Source organism: Stenella coeruleoalba (assembly GCF_951394435.1).
Source record: "Stenella coeruleoalba genome assembly, chromosome: 10".
In the NCBI taxonomy this organism is placed as follows: domain Eukaryota; kingdom Metazoa; phylum Chordata; class Mammalia; order Artiodactyla; family Delphinidae; genus Stenella; species Stenella coeruleoalba.
In genome coordinates this window covers 68393577-68408161 of record NC_137156.1, presented here as the reverse complement: position 1 = coordinate 68408161, position 14585 = coordinate 68393577, and the positions used below count along the sequence as shown (strand labels likewise).

The window sequence follows — 14585 nt, the reverse complement described above, 5'->3', positions numbered from 1 at the left end:
ATCTTGACCCTGAGCTTAAAAGTCCTCAATAAAACTTTATCACTGCTAAGACATAGAACTGCTGTGTGGTTGATAAGTCAGAATATTCAGCTTCTATTTCTTTTTTTTAATTTATTTTTTATTTTTTTGCTGTACGCAGGCCTCTCACTGCTATGGCGTTGTGGAGCACAGGCTCCGGACGCGCAGGCTCAGCGGCCATGGCTCACGGGCCCAGCCGCTCTGCGGCATGTGGGATCTTCCTGGACTGGGGCACGAACCCGTGTCCCCTGCATCGGCAGGCAGACTCTCAACCACTGCGCCACCAGGGAAGCCCCAGCTTCTATTTCTGATCAAAATTCATGGAACCAATGATGGTTGTCAATAAGTGGCAAGTGAAATTTATCATTGACATTACTGGTTCAGTAACACGATAGATTCAAATATTTTCCACAGAGTACCTAGTGATGAATAATACAATGAATAAACACAGGCTTTAAGCACTTTATATTTTCATAAACTTTGTAAATTTGTTCAACTAAGCCTTTTTTCCCCCTGCTTCACACATATTTTCACCACTATCATTTTTATCACATCTTAGCAGATTCCACTTCAGGTTGTACTGAATTAATGTTTTCTCAACTTTAAAAAATACTCTCAACTGTATTTGTTTCATGCAGACTATTCATAGAACTCAATTCTTCAGTCTTCAAACTTGGCATTTACCCCGTCAATGAACAACAGCTGAACTGTATTGGTAATATCTGTCAACTCATTAAGAGCCAAGGAAATCCACTTGAAGTCATTTGCTCTGTCTTTAATTGACTTTTGATTTTGTTCACAATGTCTTCAACTCTTGGAGCAGCTATTCTCATTGAAAGGCTAACAGTTAAATTTATTTTCTCTGGACACATTTTTTTCAGAAGCTGCAATTAAACTTGATTTAATTAATTCATCATTAGTAAACATCTTTTCTTGCTTGGCTAACAAATGAGCAAGTTGGAAACGTACTTTGCCTGCAGCCTCATTTTCACTTTTCTTATTTTTGTGGAGAAATTCTGCTGTGATGAGATACTCCATTTAAATCTTTTTAAATTTAAATGTCCCCTGCATTGGCAGGCAGATTCTTAACCACTGCGCCACCAGGGAAGTCCCAATATTGTATTCTTTTAGCACAGCTATATAGCGTCATTGCATAAGGAGCACAATGCTTTGCCATTTTCTTAAAAGTGCGATACTTAAAGTCCACTTTTCTCCTTTTTCCATTGTTTTGACATGATGGATATGTACTGGTAATAAAAAATAAGTCACAGCACAGCAATATGTGTGGTACCCAAAACACTATTCAGTTATAACTGTACCACTGCAATTTATTGTGTGCTGAGCAGCAGTGGGAAGTGATGAGTGCCACATATAGTCTGTCACAACTATTCAAATCTGTCATTGTAGTGTACGTGTGGCTATAGCCAACATATCAACAAATAAACATGGCTGTGTTCCAATAAAATTTTATTTATGAACACTGAAATTTGAATTTTATATAATTTTCGTATGTCATGAAATATTATTATTTTGAGTTTTTTCAACCACTGAAAAATGTAAAAACCATTCTTTACAGGATGTACAAAAACAGTGGGCTGGGTGTAGCCCACAGGCTGTAGTTTGCCAACCCAAGCCCTAAATCAATGTCCATTACATGGTTCTGAGTCCCCAGTAGGTACAATGTGTGGAAATGGTACTGCACCTGTGACCACCCCTTCTAGTTATATGCTTGGGTGTTTGTGCTTTCTGTCCCTGCACCTTCAGGCTCCATGTTACTGGAGGTTCTAGTTTCTAGAATTGGAAGGCACACATCAGGGATCACTGTAAGAGTCCCATTAAACTTAAAGCTACAGCTGTGACCTGGTCACTTCAGACTCCTTTTGCCAAGAGTTAAGCAGGCGATGAAAGGTGTCACCACTCTGGCAGGGATAATTAACCCTGATATCATGAGGAGAAGGTGAAGGGCCTGCTGCTACACTATGGGAGCAGGGAAGACTATGAGTGCTGCTTGGGTGAGTCATTGGAAGATGTCTTGTTGCTTTGCTGCCCAGGTATAATGGTAGATGAACACAAACATGGCCTGAGAAGTACATGCTAACCAGAGAACCAGGTGCCTCAAGGATGAGGGTCTGAATTGCTGCTTCCCTTCAGGCAAACTGCCTAGACCAGCAGAAATGCTAGTCAAAGGTGAAAGGAATTTAGAAAGGGTGGTAGAGGAAGGGGGAGAGGAGTGTGAGTAATGGCCTCAAAATAAACTGTAGCAGTAGGGACTGAAGTTTGTCTCTCTGACCCTTCTAAGTTTTCCCAGGAGAAAAGACCTACATGAATCCTGAAGAAGCTATTTTTAAATGGTAAAAACTTGCTATGGGAAGCAAGTATATGTGAGTGACATGAAGGGGTGGGCTGTAGTGAATATGTGGACGTAGTAGATCCACTCTTCGTAGCTGATGACTCATCCCACAGCTACTGGGAATACTGGCTACTGCTGGGTCACTGCTATGTCCCGTACTACGAATTGCCTTTGGCCATAGGGAAGGGATTTGACCAAGGCATGTCCTTTCCTAAGGGGAAGCCTGTAGCTAGTGACTTATCATTGGTGTTATGAGTTGAATTATGCCAGCCACACAGGATTATCCAGTCTTGAACTTCCCCAACCCCACAATACCCTAAACAAGCAATATGGAGACCCTACAGAATTCCCAGATCTGAGGCCCAGGGTGAAAGCAAATGTGTCTCTTGGGCCAGGGCTTCTCTCTCATTGAGGTACACCCAGGGGTTCTGTTGTGGCTCCAGGTCTTAAATGCCCATGGTGAAGTCAGAGTTGGGCTGGGGACCACTAGGAAGAAGAAGAGTCTTTTGTGGGCAACCATCCCACCCACAGCCCTGGAGCAAGAATCCAAGCTGGGCCACTAAGAGGTCTTGTATTCATTCTCAGAATCCACCTGTCAGGACCTCCTCACAGGGACAGTGGACATTCGTGGACAGAAGAGAGCAGCAACAAGACTGTTTAGTGGGGAGAGCCTGAGGATTCAGGGCTGCCACTGGGTATCACCTGAAAAGTCACATTCTGTCTCACTTTCTTCTGCCCTTCTCTCTACATTTCTCTCTCAGACTCCAAGTCCCCATGTGCCCCCTGCCCCGCCTCCAGTTTTCTCCCTTTCTCTCTTCCAGGTTTTCCCAGTGTTACCCTTCTCTCCTAGCCCCAAAATGCTCTAGACTCCTCATCTCAGACCTGGGGATTTTCAGCGCACCCCAAGCAGAGCGGACAAGGCAGGGCATGGCAGGATCTGTCCCTAGTCATGGAGAGAAGGGTTGCAGGCCCTGAGGCCTTTGGGTCTCCAGAGGAGTGGGCTAGGGGTGGAGTCCATTCATTCATCCATTTATTACACATTCAATGAACAATTATTTTTAACCTACTATGTCCTGATATTGTGCAGCCTCTGGGGTCACAAATGTGAAAGCGGCTCAAGCTCTGTCCTCTAGGAACCAGTGAGGGAAGAGGCTGATCAGTAAACAGGTGACTACAGTAGGATCCAATGAGGACCATAGTGGAGATCTATGAGGGGGTTTGGGATTTCTCAGGGTTCAGACCTACGAAGTCACTCCGTTAGGGGCTGCCAGGAAGACAGCTGTGGTGGGGCCTGCATTCAAGGGTAACCTAGCTGTAGTGTGGGGGTGGAGGCCAAAGAAATGACCCAGGCAGGGGCTGATAGGGAAGGGCTCTCTTAGCACAGGCCACTCCCAGCAGACCTGCTTTCCTTCCCCTGCAGGCTCTGGGGCTGGGAGCATATTCAGAGGGCTGATCCCACTGACACCCTCACTGACCCCTCCTTTCTTCTTTCCGCCCTTCCCTGAAGGGGTCTACTGAGAACCTCTAGGGGGAAATTCTGGTAGAGGTGGCAGAGAATGGTGGGGGTGGGGGTGGAAGAATAGGGAGACCCCAGAATGCTGGTACTTCTGTGGGTCACCCACAGTGGTCATGAGAGGTGCTTGTATTTTGTTCCCTGTGTCCCTTACTCTAGCCCCAGGAGATGCACCCCCGTCATGCTCGCCTCAGGCCCCTTGGCCAGCATACCCACAAAAAATTCCCTTGGATGGTGTCACTCCTCTGTTCCTTAGCCCCCGGGGAGGTTCCTCCCTTCCCACTGGCTTCAGTCCGAGCAGGACCTGGTGACATTCAAAGCCTCAGCACCCTCCCTGCCCCTAGGGTCACCACATCCACCAACACCCCAGTCCCTGGCAACTTCCCTAATCTGTTGTGAGACCAGACTAAGCCATGTAAGGTCTCTGCACCTCAGTCTCCTCATCTGTGAAGTGGGATGAATGTCATTGCTCCATGATTATTACCAGGGACAGCAGGGACAATGGTGACTAGGGACTAGACTCTGGAGCCAGACTAATGGGGGCATTAAACAGATGTGGGTCTCCCAGGGGCATGGCCAAACACTTTTATCTTCAAACAGGTGCTTCTTGTACCTTCACTGTCCCATGCATTGTACTCTACTATTTCCCCATTCTCCAATTTACTCTTATCCTTTCCATTCTCCCATCCCATTAACTTCACATTGACACCCCCCTCCAGCCTTAAATGGCCTCCTCCTCTTCTCTACATCTGCTCTTCCCCTAGCCCCACACTGACTTCCTGCATACTCACTCTACACATTGCAAATGCATTTCTCAGTGACCCCTGGGGCTGCGACCCTGAGAGGGGACCAGGGCCTCACGATAGCCCGGTAGGTTTTCAGAGGCCAGGAGCAGGCAAGAGGTGGGGTCCTGCTTGTGCAGTGGCTGACCTTCACCCATCTCCTCACTGTGACCTTGAGGCCTCAGGGGAGGAAGTTAGGAGAGTGCTTGAGTCCACTTGAGCCTGAGATGGGGGTCCTGGGCTGGTCCTGGGGGCTTATGGGCTTTCTGGCCTGTGTGGGTCTTGCTCTCCCAGGGGCCTGATAACTAGATGACTTACAGATAGGCAAGACATAGGAGGTTTAGCCACAGTAAGGGAGTTTACTCTGTTCTCCCAACCCTGATATCCTCATCAGACATGCTCATTGTTAATTTTTGTGGATATCTTCCTAATTTCCACCACCTTTTAAAAGAATGACTTTATAAGACATGTGTGTAAATCTATGCTTATATTTAGTTGATCTTGATTTGATGAACTTGCTAATCTTGCTAAATCTTGTACATGCTTCTATATTAGTAGATAGAGAACACACCCATTCTTCTAATTGTTATTTGGTATACCATTATTTAAATGAATTGAAATCCATCATACTAAGTAACGTAAGTCAGAAAGAGAAAGACAAGCACCATATGATATCCCTTATATGTGGAATCTAAAATATGACAAAAATGAACTTACTGATGAAACAGAAACAGACTCACATAGATAACAGACTTGTGGTTGTCAAGAGGGGGCAGTGGGGGGAGAGATGGACTGCGAGTTTGGGATCAGCAGATGCAAACTACTATATATATAGAATGGATAAACAAGGTCCTATTGTATAGCACAGGATATTCTATAACCTGTGATAAACCATAATGGAAAAGAATATACATATATATATATATATATATATATATATATATATATATATATATATATATAACTGAATCACTTTGCTGTACAGCAAAAATTAACACAACATTGTAAATCAATTATACTTCAATAAAATAAATGTAAAAAGATAAATGAATTGAAATCCATTTAATGAATACCAGCCAGGCTTTAATGAGTATCACTATACACATTTGTGTCAATGGGTCAGTATTTGAGGTATTCTTCTTTGTAGCCATTTACATAGGAAAGAAAGGACAGGTCCTCTAGGTTTTCCTTAGAAGGGGTTCAGCTATTGGGAGCCATCCTGGTGCCTGAGTCATAGGTGCCCTTATGACATCACGGCTCTTTCCCCTCCTCTTCTCTTCTTGCCAGAGCAGTGGCTGGAGGAGAACAGACTTGAGAGTGATGGGAACATCTAGACCCTAACCATGGGTAACTGAGTGTAGATCTGAAGGGATTTGACCATCCCCCAAAGCCATCGGCATTTAATGTTTTATAAGAGACAGTCAGATTTACCCAAGCTTTCTGGAGGGCAGTACATTTCCCATAGTTTCCTCAGGAGGGGATTCCTTCTCATGTTTGAGATTCCAGCAAAGTCCAGGAAGCCTAGTGTGTGGGTGACTTGGCACTTAGTGGTGGGAAGAGCACCCTTACTTTCATGTTTTTCTCTCTAAACCCTGATAAGGACAGCAAACCTTCCAAATTACAATCAAAGATAATGATGAAGTCGCATTGATAGAAGAGAGCTTGAAGGAGCAAAGGAGAGGAGAGCAAGGGACTCCACCTCCAACTGCCTACCCACACCACTGCCTCTGCCTTCCCACCCCTCCCTGCGTAGATGGATCCAGGCTGTACTGTGTTGGAGAGAGCCTTGACTTGTGACATCTCTGACCCTTGTGGTCCAGTGGAGTGACCCAAAGGTCTGTGACCATGCAACTTATTGTCCAAAGAGAAATGCTTCAGGGAGTTAAAGAGATACTTATCAAAATTATACCAGGACAATAGGCATAAACTCAGGGTGTGCCAGGCAAACTGGGATGAATGGCCACCATACACAGAGCAGGAAATGAACAGGGATCCACTCCTCCTTGGCTGTCCTTTCCCCCTATTTTCTCCTTAGGCTAAGAGCTGTGAGTCCAGCCAAGGTGTGTGCCAAGGAGGAGCGCAAAGAGTTTGAACCCAGACCACACATGGTTGAGAGCTACAAAGTGGGGATTGTGTTTGGGGAATGCAAAGGCCAAGATACAGGAAAACTGGATCGTGTGTGTGTGTGTGCATGTGTGCACATGTATCTTTGTGCATGCGCATACATCTTTGTGCGTGCACGCTTATGTGCACATGTATCTTTGTGTGTGCATGCATGTGTGCGGAAGCAGGACACTTACTTGATCTCTGAGGTCCAGCTGCTGCCCACAACAGCTCTCCTGCCACACCTTAGGGCCGAAATGTATGTTTCTTTTTTTTAAAATAAATCTATTTATTTATTTATTTTTGGCTGCATTGGGTCTTCGTTGCTGTCTGCAGGCTTTCTCTAGTTGCAGTGAGTGGGGGTTACTCTTTGTTGTGGTGCGCGGGCTTCTCATTTTGTGGAGCACGGGCTATAGGCATGTGGGCTTCAGTAGTTGTGGCACTCGGGCTCAGTAGTTGTGGCTCACGGGCTCCAGAACGCAGTCTCAGTAGTTGTGGTGCAGGGGCTTAGTTGCTCCACGGCATGTGAGATCTTCCCAGAACCAGGGCTCAAACCCATGTCTCCTGCATTGGCAGGCGGATTCTTAACTACTGAGCCACCAGGGAAGTCCCTGTATGAGTTTAATTGTCCCCTGTTTTCTCTTGCAAGGCCCCAAAGTAAGAATCATGATGATGGAAGAACAGAAAGCGGCTGTTTTCATCCAAGCCTGGTGGCGGGGCACCCTGGTGCGCAGGACTCTGCTGCACACGGCTCTCAGAGCGTGGATCATTCAACGCTGGTGGAAACAGAAGCTGGTGAAGCTGCAGGAGAAGAGGCGGCGGACGTCTCTAGAATGCTACGCGCGGCAAGAATGGGCAGCTGTCAAGCTACAATCCTGGTTCCGCATGTGGTGCATCCGCCTTCGTTACTGCCGTTTGCTCCACGCTGTCCGCATCATTCAGGTCTATTGGCGCTGGCATAGCTGCCATACCCGTGGCTTTATTCAGGGCCGTTACGACCTCAAAGAAAACCAACTGAATCTTCAACTTGAAATCTCTTTGGGCTCGCAAGCTTGTAGTGTACAACAGTACATACCCCTTCCAATACAGGAATGACCAGGTCTGCTATATGTGTCCCCAGCTCTTTGCCAGACATACTTCAAGGAGGTCATTGAGCTAATGATGGCAAATACTTGGCATCTCATAAATCAGCTCTAAGGAAGTGGCAGGGGTTGCCTGGGGTCCAGTGTGGAGGATTCTGAGAGTCTGGTGCTCTATGAGCAGGGCCTGTGATTGATTAGCAATGTCTGCCATGGGTAGGAGAGTTGGGGTTGCAAGGCCACCAAGTCTTCCAACTCCAGGGAGATTCTTTCACAGTGTGGTCTATGTAAATGGTGCCCCGATGTAGTTGTGCAACGTGAAGTCCTGTGTCATCTTTTGCTCTTTCCCCCAAAGTCTTTAAAAAATACTATTTAAAAATTGTGGTAAATACACATAACATAAAATTTACCATTTTAACCATTTTTGAGTAAACAGCTCAGTAAAATTAAGCATATTCAAATTGTTGTGCAGCTATCGCCTCCATCCATCTCCAGAACTTCATTTATCTTGCAAAATTGAAACTCTGTACACATTGAACAATAATTCTTCATTCTCCCCTTCCCCAGCCTCTGGCAACCACTATTCTATTTTGTCTCTATGAATTCGATTACTCTAAATGCCTTATATGAGTGGAATCATACAATATTTGTCCTTTTATGACTGACTTATTTCACTTAACATAAGGTCTTCAAGGTTTAGTTGTTTTAGAGTATTTTTACATTAAGTCCACCACCTTGTCTTTCTCAGGGACAGTTTCTGTTGATTTACTTTTTTCCTTTGAATGGGCCATAATTTTCCTCTTTCTTTGTATGCTTTGTAATTTTTTTGTTGTTGTTGAAGATTGAACATTTGAATCTCATAATGTGGTTATTCTAGAGGTCAATTTTTCACTCTTTCCCTGATTTTGCTGTTTTTGCTGTTGTTGTTGGTTCGTTGTAGGGTGTCTCTGTGCTGGGGATCAGTATAGGTGTAAACTTAAGGTCTTCTCTGGTCTTTTCTGGGCCTCCACCTTTCCCTGGGCATACATGGTGACTTTTAAAATTTCCTTGTATATGTGGTTAATTTTTTTTTTTTTTTTTTTGCGGTACGCAGGCCTCTCACTGTTGTGGCCTCTCCCGTTGCAGAGCACAGGCTCCGGACGCACAGGCTCAGAGGCCATGGCTCACGGGCCCAGCCGCTCCGTGGCATGTGGGAATCTTCCTGGACCGGGGCACGAACCTGTGTCCCCTGCATCGGCAGGCGGACTCTCAACCACTGCGCCACCAGGGAAGCCCTATGTGGTTACTTTTAAGTGTCCTAGTCCTTAAGGGTCTGGCTCCCAAAAAGGGAAAAAGAGAAAAGGGGTGGGGGAGGAAGGAGAGGTCCCATCTCTTTAAATCCCCTGTAAGCCACTTCAGCTGGAAGGGGAGGGTGTTGCAACAACTGTGGTGGGGATTGCAACAATGGCCCCTGTCTCTGTTTCTGCACCTCTGTGATCACAAGTAGTCATCAGCAAAATGAGCACAGATCCCTAATATTTGAAGGACAGATTCTTTATTGCTCACCTTGGATTCTGCAAGCTTCATACAAATTTCTCCAGAACTCATTCACGGATGCCTGGAATAGCGCTGGGGGCTAGGGTGTCAGGGATGGATAGCCAGTACCATAAAAGCTGAAATTAACCAAAATTAATGACAGTTTACTGTCCAAGTTTCTGGAATGATGCCTTCAATTAGACCCTAAAGACTCTACCAATAAACTGTTTGAACTAATAAACAAATTCAGTAAAGTTGCAGGATACAAAATCAACATACAAAAATCAGTTGCATTTCTATATAATAAAAATAACCTATCTGAAAAAAGATATTTTAAAAAGTCTCATTTACAACAGCATCAAAAACAATAAAATACCTAGGAATAAATTTAACCAAGGAGGTGAAAGATCTATACATTGAAAACTAAAGAAATAGAAGAAGATACAAATAAATGGAAAGATATCCCATGTTCAGGGTTCAGAAGAGTTAACACTGTTAAAATAGCCTTACCAGCCAAAGCAATCTATAGATTCAGTGTAATCCCTATCATAATTCCAATGGCATTTTTCACAGAAATAGAAAAATTCCTAAAATTTGTATATAACTGTAAAAGACCCTAAATACCCAAAGTATTCTTGAGAAAAAAAGAACAAAGCTGGAGGAATCACACTTCCTGATTACAAAATATATTACAAAGCTATAGTAATCAGAACAGTATGGAACTGACATTAAAAACAGACACAGACCAACTGGACAGAATTGAGAGCCCAGTAATAAACACATACATATATGTAGGGTGAAGTAATATTTGACAAGGGAGCCAAGAATATACAATTGGTAAAGAATGGTCTCTTCAATAACTGGTGGGAAAACTATATCCACATGCAAAAGAATGAAATTGGACACTTCCCTTACACCATATGCAAAAATCAACTCAAAGTGGATCAAAGACTTAAGTGCAAGACCTAAAACCACAAAACCCCTAGAAGAAAACAGGGGAAATACTGCTTGACATTGGTCTTGGCAATGATTTTTTTGGATATGACCTCAAAAGCACAGGCAACAAAAGCAAAAATAAACAAGTGAGACTACAGCAAATTAAAAACTTCTGCACAGCAAAGGAAACAATCAGCAATATAAAAAAGCACCCTGCGGCACAAGAGAAAATATTTGTAAAACGTGTGTCTGATAAGGGGTTAATTGCCAAAATATACCAGGAACTCATATAATCCAATAATGAAGAAAAACAATAACAACAAAAACAAAACCAAACCTAATTAAAAAATGGCCAGTGACCTGAATAGACATTTTTCCAAAGAATACATACAAATGGCCAACAGGTAGATGAAAAAATTACTCAACACCACTAATAATGGAAATGCAAGTCAAAACCACATGTGATATAACCTCACACCCGTTAGAATGGCTATTATCAAAAGACAAATGATAACAAGTGTTGGCGAGGGTGTGGAGATAAGGGAATCCTTGTATACACTGCTGGTGGGATATAAGTTGGTACAATCATTATGTTAATCAGTATGGAGGTTCCTCAATACATTCAAAATAAAACTACCATATGATCTAGCAATCCTACTTCTGGGTATATATCCAAAGGAAATAAAATCACTTTATCAAAGAAATATCTGCATTCTCATGTTTACTGTAGCATTATTCATAATAGCCAAGCTATGGAAATACCCTCTTTCTATCAAAGGACAAATGGATACCCATATAAAATGAAATATTTTTCAGCCATAAAAAGAGAAAGAAATCCTTACATTTGTGACAACATAGATGAACCTGGAGGACCTTATGGAGGACATAAGTAAAATAAGCCCAACAGAGAAAGACAAATACTGTACAATCTCACAAAGTGGAATCTAACAGAGTTGAACAGTGGTTACTAGGGGCTGGGAGGTGCGGAAAATGGGGGGCTGTTTATTAAATGGTAAAAACTTTCAGTTATATGATAAGTTTGGGGATCTAATGGACAGCATGGTGAATATAATAATAATATTGAACTGTATACTTGAAATTTGCTGAGAGTGGTTTTTAAGGGTTCTTGTTTTAAAGAAAAGGTAACTGTGAGGTAATGGATGTGTTAACTTGATTGTGGTAATCATTTCACAATGTATACATATATCAAACCATCATGTTGTACATCTTAAATATATACAATTTTTATTTGTAATTATACCTCAATAAAACTGGAAAAATGATAAAAATATATTCTAGATACAAGTTCATCAAATATGTGGTTTGCAAATATTTTCTCCTGTCACCCAACTTGTCTTTTCATTCTCTTAACAGCGTCTTTCATAGAGCAAAAGTTTTAAATTTGACCAAGTCTAATGTATCAATTTTCCTTTTATGGATTGTATGTTTGCAGTCAAGTCTAAGAACTTTTTGCCTAGACTTTCTCCCATTCCCCCCACTATAGATCTGGCAGCCATTAAAAGCATAAGGGAACAGAGAAATGCAAATCAAAACTACAAGGAGGTATCACCTCACACCAATCAGAATGGCCATCATCAGAAAATCTACAAACAACAAACGCTGCAGAGGGTGTGGAGAAAAGGGAACCCTCTTGCACTGTTGGTGGGAATGTAAATTGATACAGCCACTATGGAGAACAGTATGGAGGTTCCTTAAAAACCTAAAAATAGAATTACCATATGACCCTGTAATCCCACTACTGGGCATATACCCAGAGAAAACCATAATTCAAAAAGAGTCATGTACACAATGTTCATTGCAGCACTATTTACAATAGCCAGGCCATGGAAGCAACCTAAATGCCCATCAACAGACGAATGGATAAAGAAGATGTGGTACATTTATACAATGGAATATTACTCAGCCATAAAAAGGAACGAAATTGGGTCATTTGTAGAGACGTTGATGGACATAGAGACTGTCATACAGAGTGAAGTAAGTCAGGAAGAGAAAAACAAATATCGTATATTAACGCATATATGTGGAATCTAGAAAAATGTTACAGATGAACTGGTTTGCAAGGCAGAAATAGAGACAAAGATGTACAGAACAAATGTATGGAACCAAGGGGGGAAATAGGGGTGGTGGTGGTGGTGGGATGAACTGGGAGATTGGGATTGACATATATACACTAAAATGTATAAAATGTATAACTAATAAAAACCTGCTGTATTAAAAAAATAAAATATTAAAAAAAGCATAAGGAAACACACCATGAGTAACTTTATTCTCATAAATTCAACAACTTAAAAGAAATTAATCAACTGTTTGAAAGTTACACAATACCAACCCAATCAGATGAAACAGATACCTGAATAGTCCCTTGGCCATTAAAGAAATTGAATTTGTAATTTAAAAGTTCTCTAAAAAGAGATCTCCAGGCCCAGATGGCTTCACTAAAGAATTTTTACAAAATATTTAAAGAAGAATTTTCACACCAATTTTACATAATGTCTTCCAGGAAACAGAAAAGGAGAGAATGCTCCCAATTTTTATGAGGTCAGTATTACCTTGATATCAAAATCAGACAAAGGGAATTTTTTAAAAAGTGTACATTAGTACCTCTCAGGAACGTAGAGGTAAAAATCAAACCCAACAAGGTACAAAAGAAATTATACACCAGCACCAAGTATAAATTTATCCCAGGTAAGCGAGGCTACTTCAAACATTCAAAAATTAATCAATCCACCATATCAACAGGCTAAAGAAGAAAAATCATATGACTATATATAGTCAGAAACAGAAAAACCATTTGACAAAATCCAACACCCATTCATGATAAAAACGAAACTCTTAGCAAGTTAGGAATAGAGGGAACTACCAAACTTTAACTTGATAAAGAGAATCCACATCTAACATCATACTTTTATTGATTCTTGGTATGATGAGTGATTTTCTATTGTATGCTGGACATTTTGGATATTATATTAGGAGGCTCTCAAGGCCATTTAAATCTTCTATTCTAGAAGGCAGCATCCTATTTAGGTTTAGTATGTAGATGCTGGCCTACTTTTGTGGGCCCTGTTTCCAATGAGAATTTTCTTTTCTGGGCTCTTTCAATGCAATTCTGGTCTGCTTTATTCTTTTGGTTCCACTGGATCCCTTCTGGTGCCACCTACAAGGTAGAAGCCATTTTCCTGGGTTCCCTCTTGCCATTAGATGGAGGGTTTAGGATGTTGGACTTCTGAGGTAGAGATCAATATGCTGGCCTGTTCACTGGCCACCTGGTGTCAGTGGGTGTCCCACCCGGTCTCTGCTGGTGCCACTGGAGGAGAGAAGGGCTACCTGGACTGCATTTTGCTGTTGGGTGGAGGGATAGGAAGTTCCTGTTCTGGATCTTCTTCTGTGGCTGGCTGGATGGCCAGGTGCTGCTAGGTCTGGATTGCCTCTGCCACTGACTGGAAGGCCAGGAGATACTAGGCTTGTTGGAGCTGAGGTACAGGAGGATCCCCTCTCTCCTCCCATTTAGTTTGGGGTAGGAGATGGGTTGATCTGCTCAGGTTCTGCTGTTGCTGCTGTGGGTAGATCAAGCCTGCTTCTGTTAGCAGATGATAAATGAAGTGTGTTGGCCCACATGGGTTCTGCTTTTACTGCTGCTGAGGACAGACTGGGTCACCACTGCTAATGGATGTGGGGTGTGGAGTGGGTGGATAAGCCTGGGTTCCACTGTTGCTGCTGTTGTGAGCAGATCATGCCTGTTGCTGCCAGTGCATGTGGGGCATGGGATGGGTTGGCTTATAAGGGTACTGTAGGCAATTCAGTCTGCTGTTGCCACTAGGCGTGGGTCTCCCTGCTTAGTCTCTGCTGGGCTTCCCCTTCTTTTGACCAGAGAGAGCATGCTTTTCTTGTTTTGTTTGTTTTGTTTAGCTTTCCCTATGCCTGTTGTTGGTTTTAGGTTGCAGACATATCTGGTGTCCAGTCTGAGATGTATGACAGATAAAACAAGAATTCATCTAGGTGTACCTTTTAAAATCTTGAGACTCCTAGATGATCCGCCATCTCTCCATATTTCAGAGTCCTTTTATGATTGTTGAATTATTTTCAGAGTATTTAGTTTGTATTTAGAGGGGAGGAGAAGGGAAAATTAGTTGACACCATCTTGTACCAAAATTGGAAGCTCTCTCACTCCTAGGTTTTTAACCAAATAAAGTGCACAACTTAGGTTCACACAAAAAAACACACATATACATAGCAGATTAATTTGTAATCACCCCAAACTGGAAACAACT

At 42.6% G+C, this 14585-nt stretch overlaps 1 protein-coding gene across 1 annotated transcript; it reads left to right on the top strand.

Annotated features, from left to right (window-relative positions):
* Positions 1-7381: 7381 nt before the first annotated feature.
* Positions 7382-7957, top strand: LOC307192913 (IQ domain-containing protein F5-like; the record flags this gene model as incomplete). Its single annotated transcript, XM_079934300.1, has 1 exon — positions 7382-7957. One exon carries the CDS (start codon positions 7382-7384, stop codon positions 7859-7861), a length of 480 nt encoding a protein of 159 aa, XP_079790426.1. The 3' UTR covers positions 7862-7957.
* Between the last annotated feature and the right edge of the window lie 6628 nt (positions 7958-14585).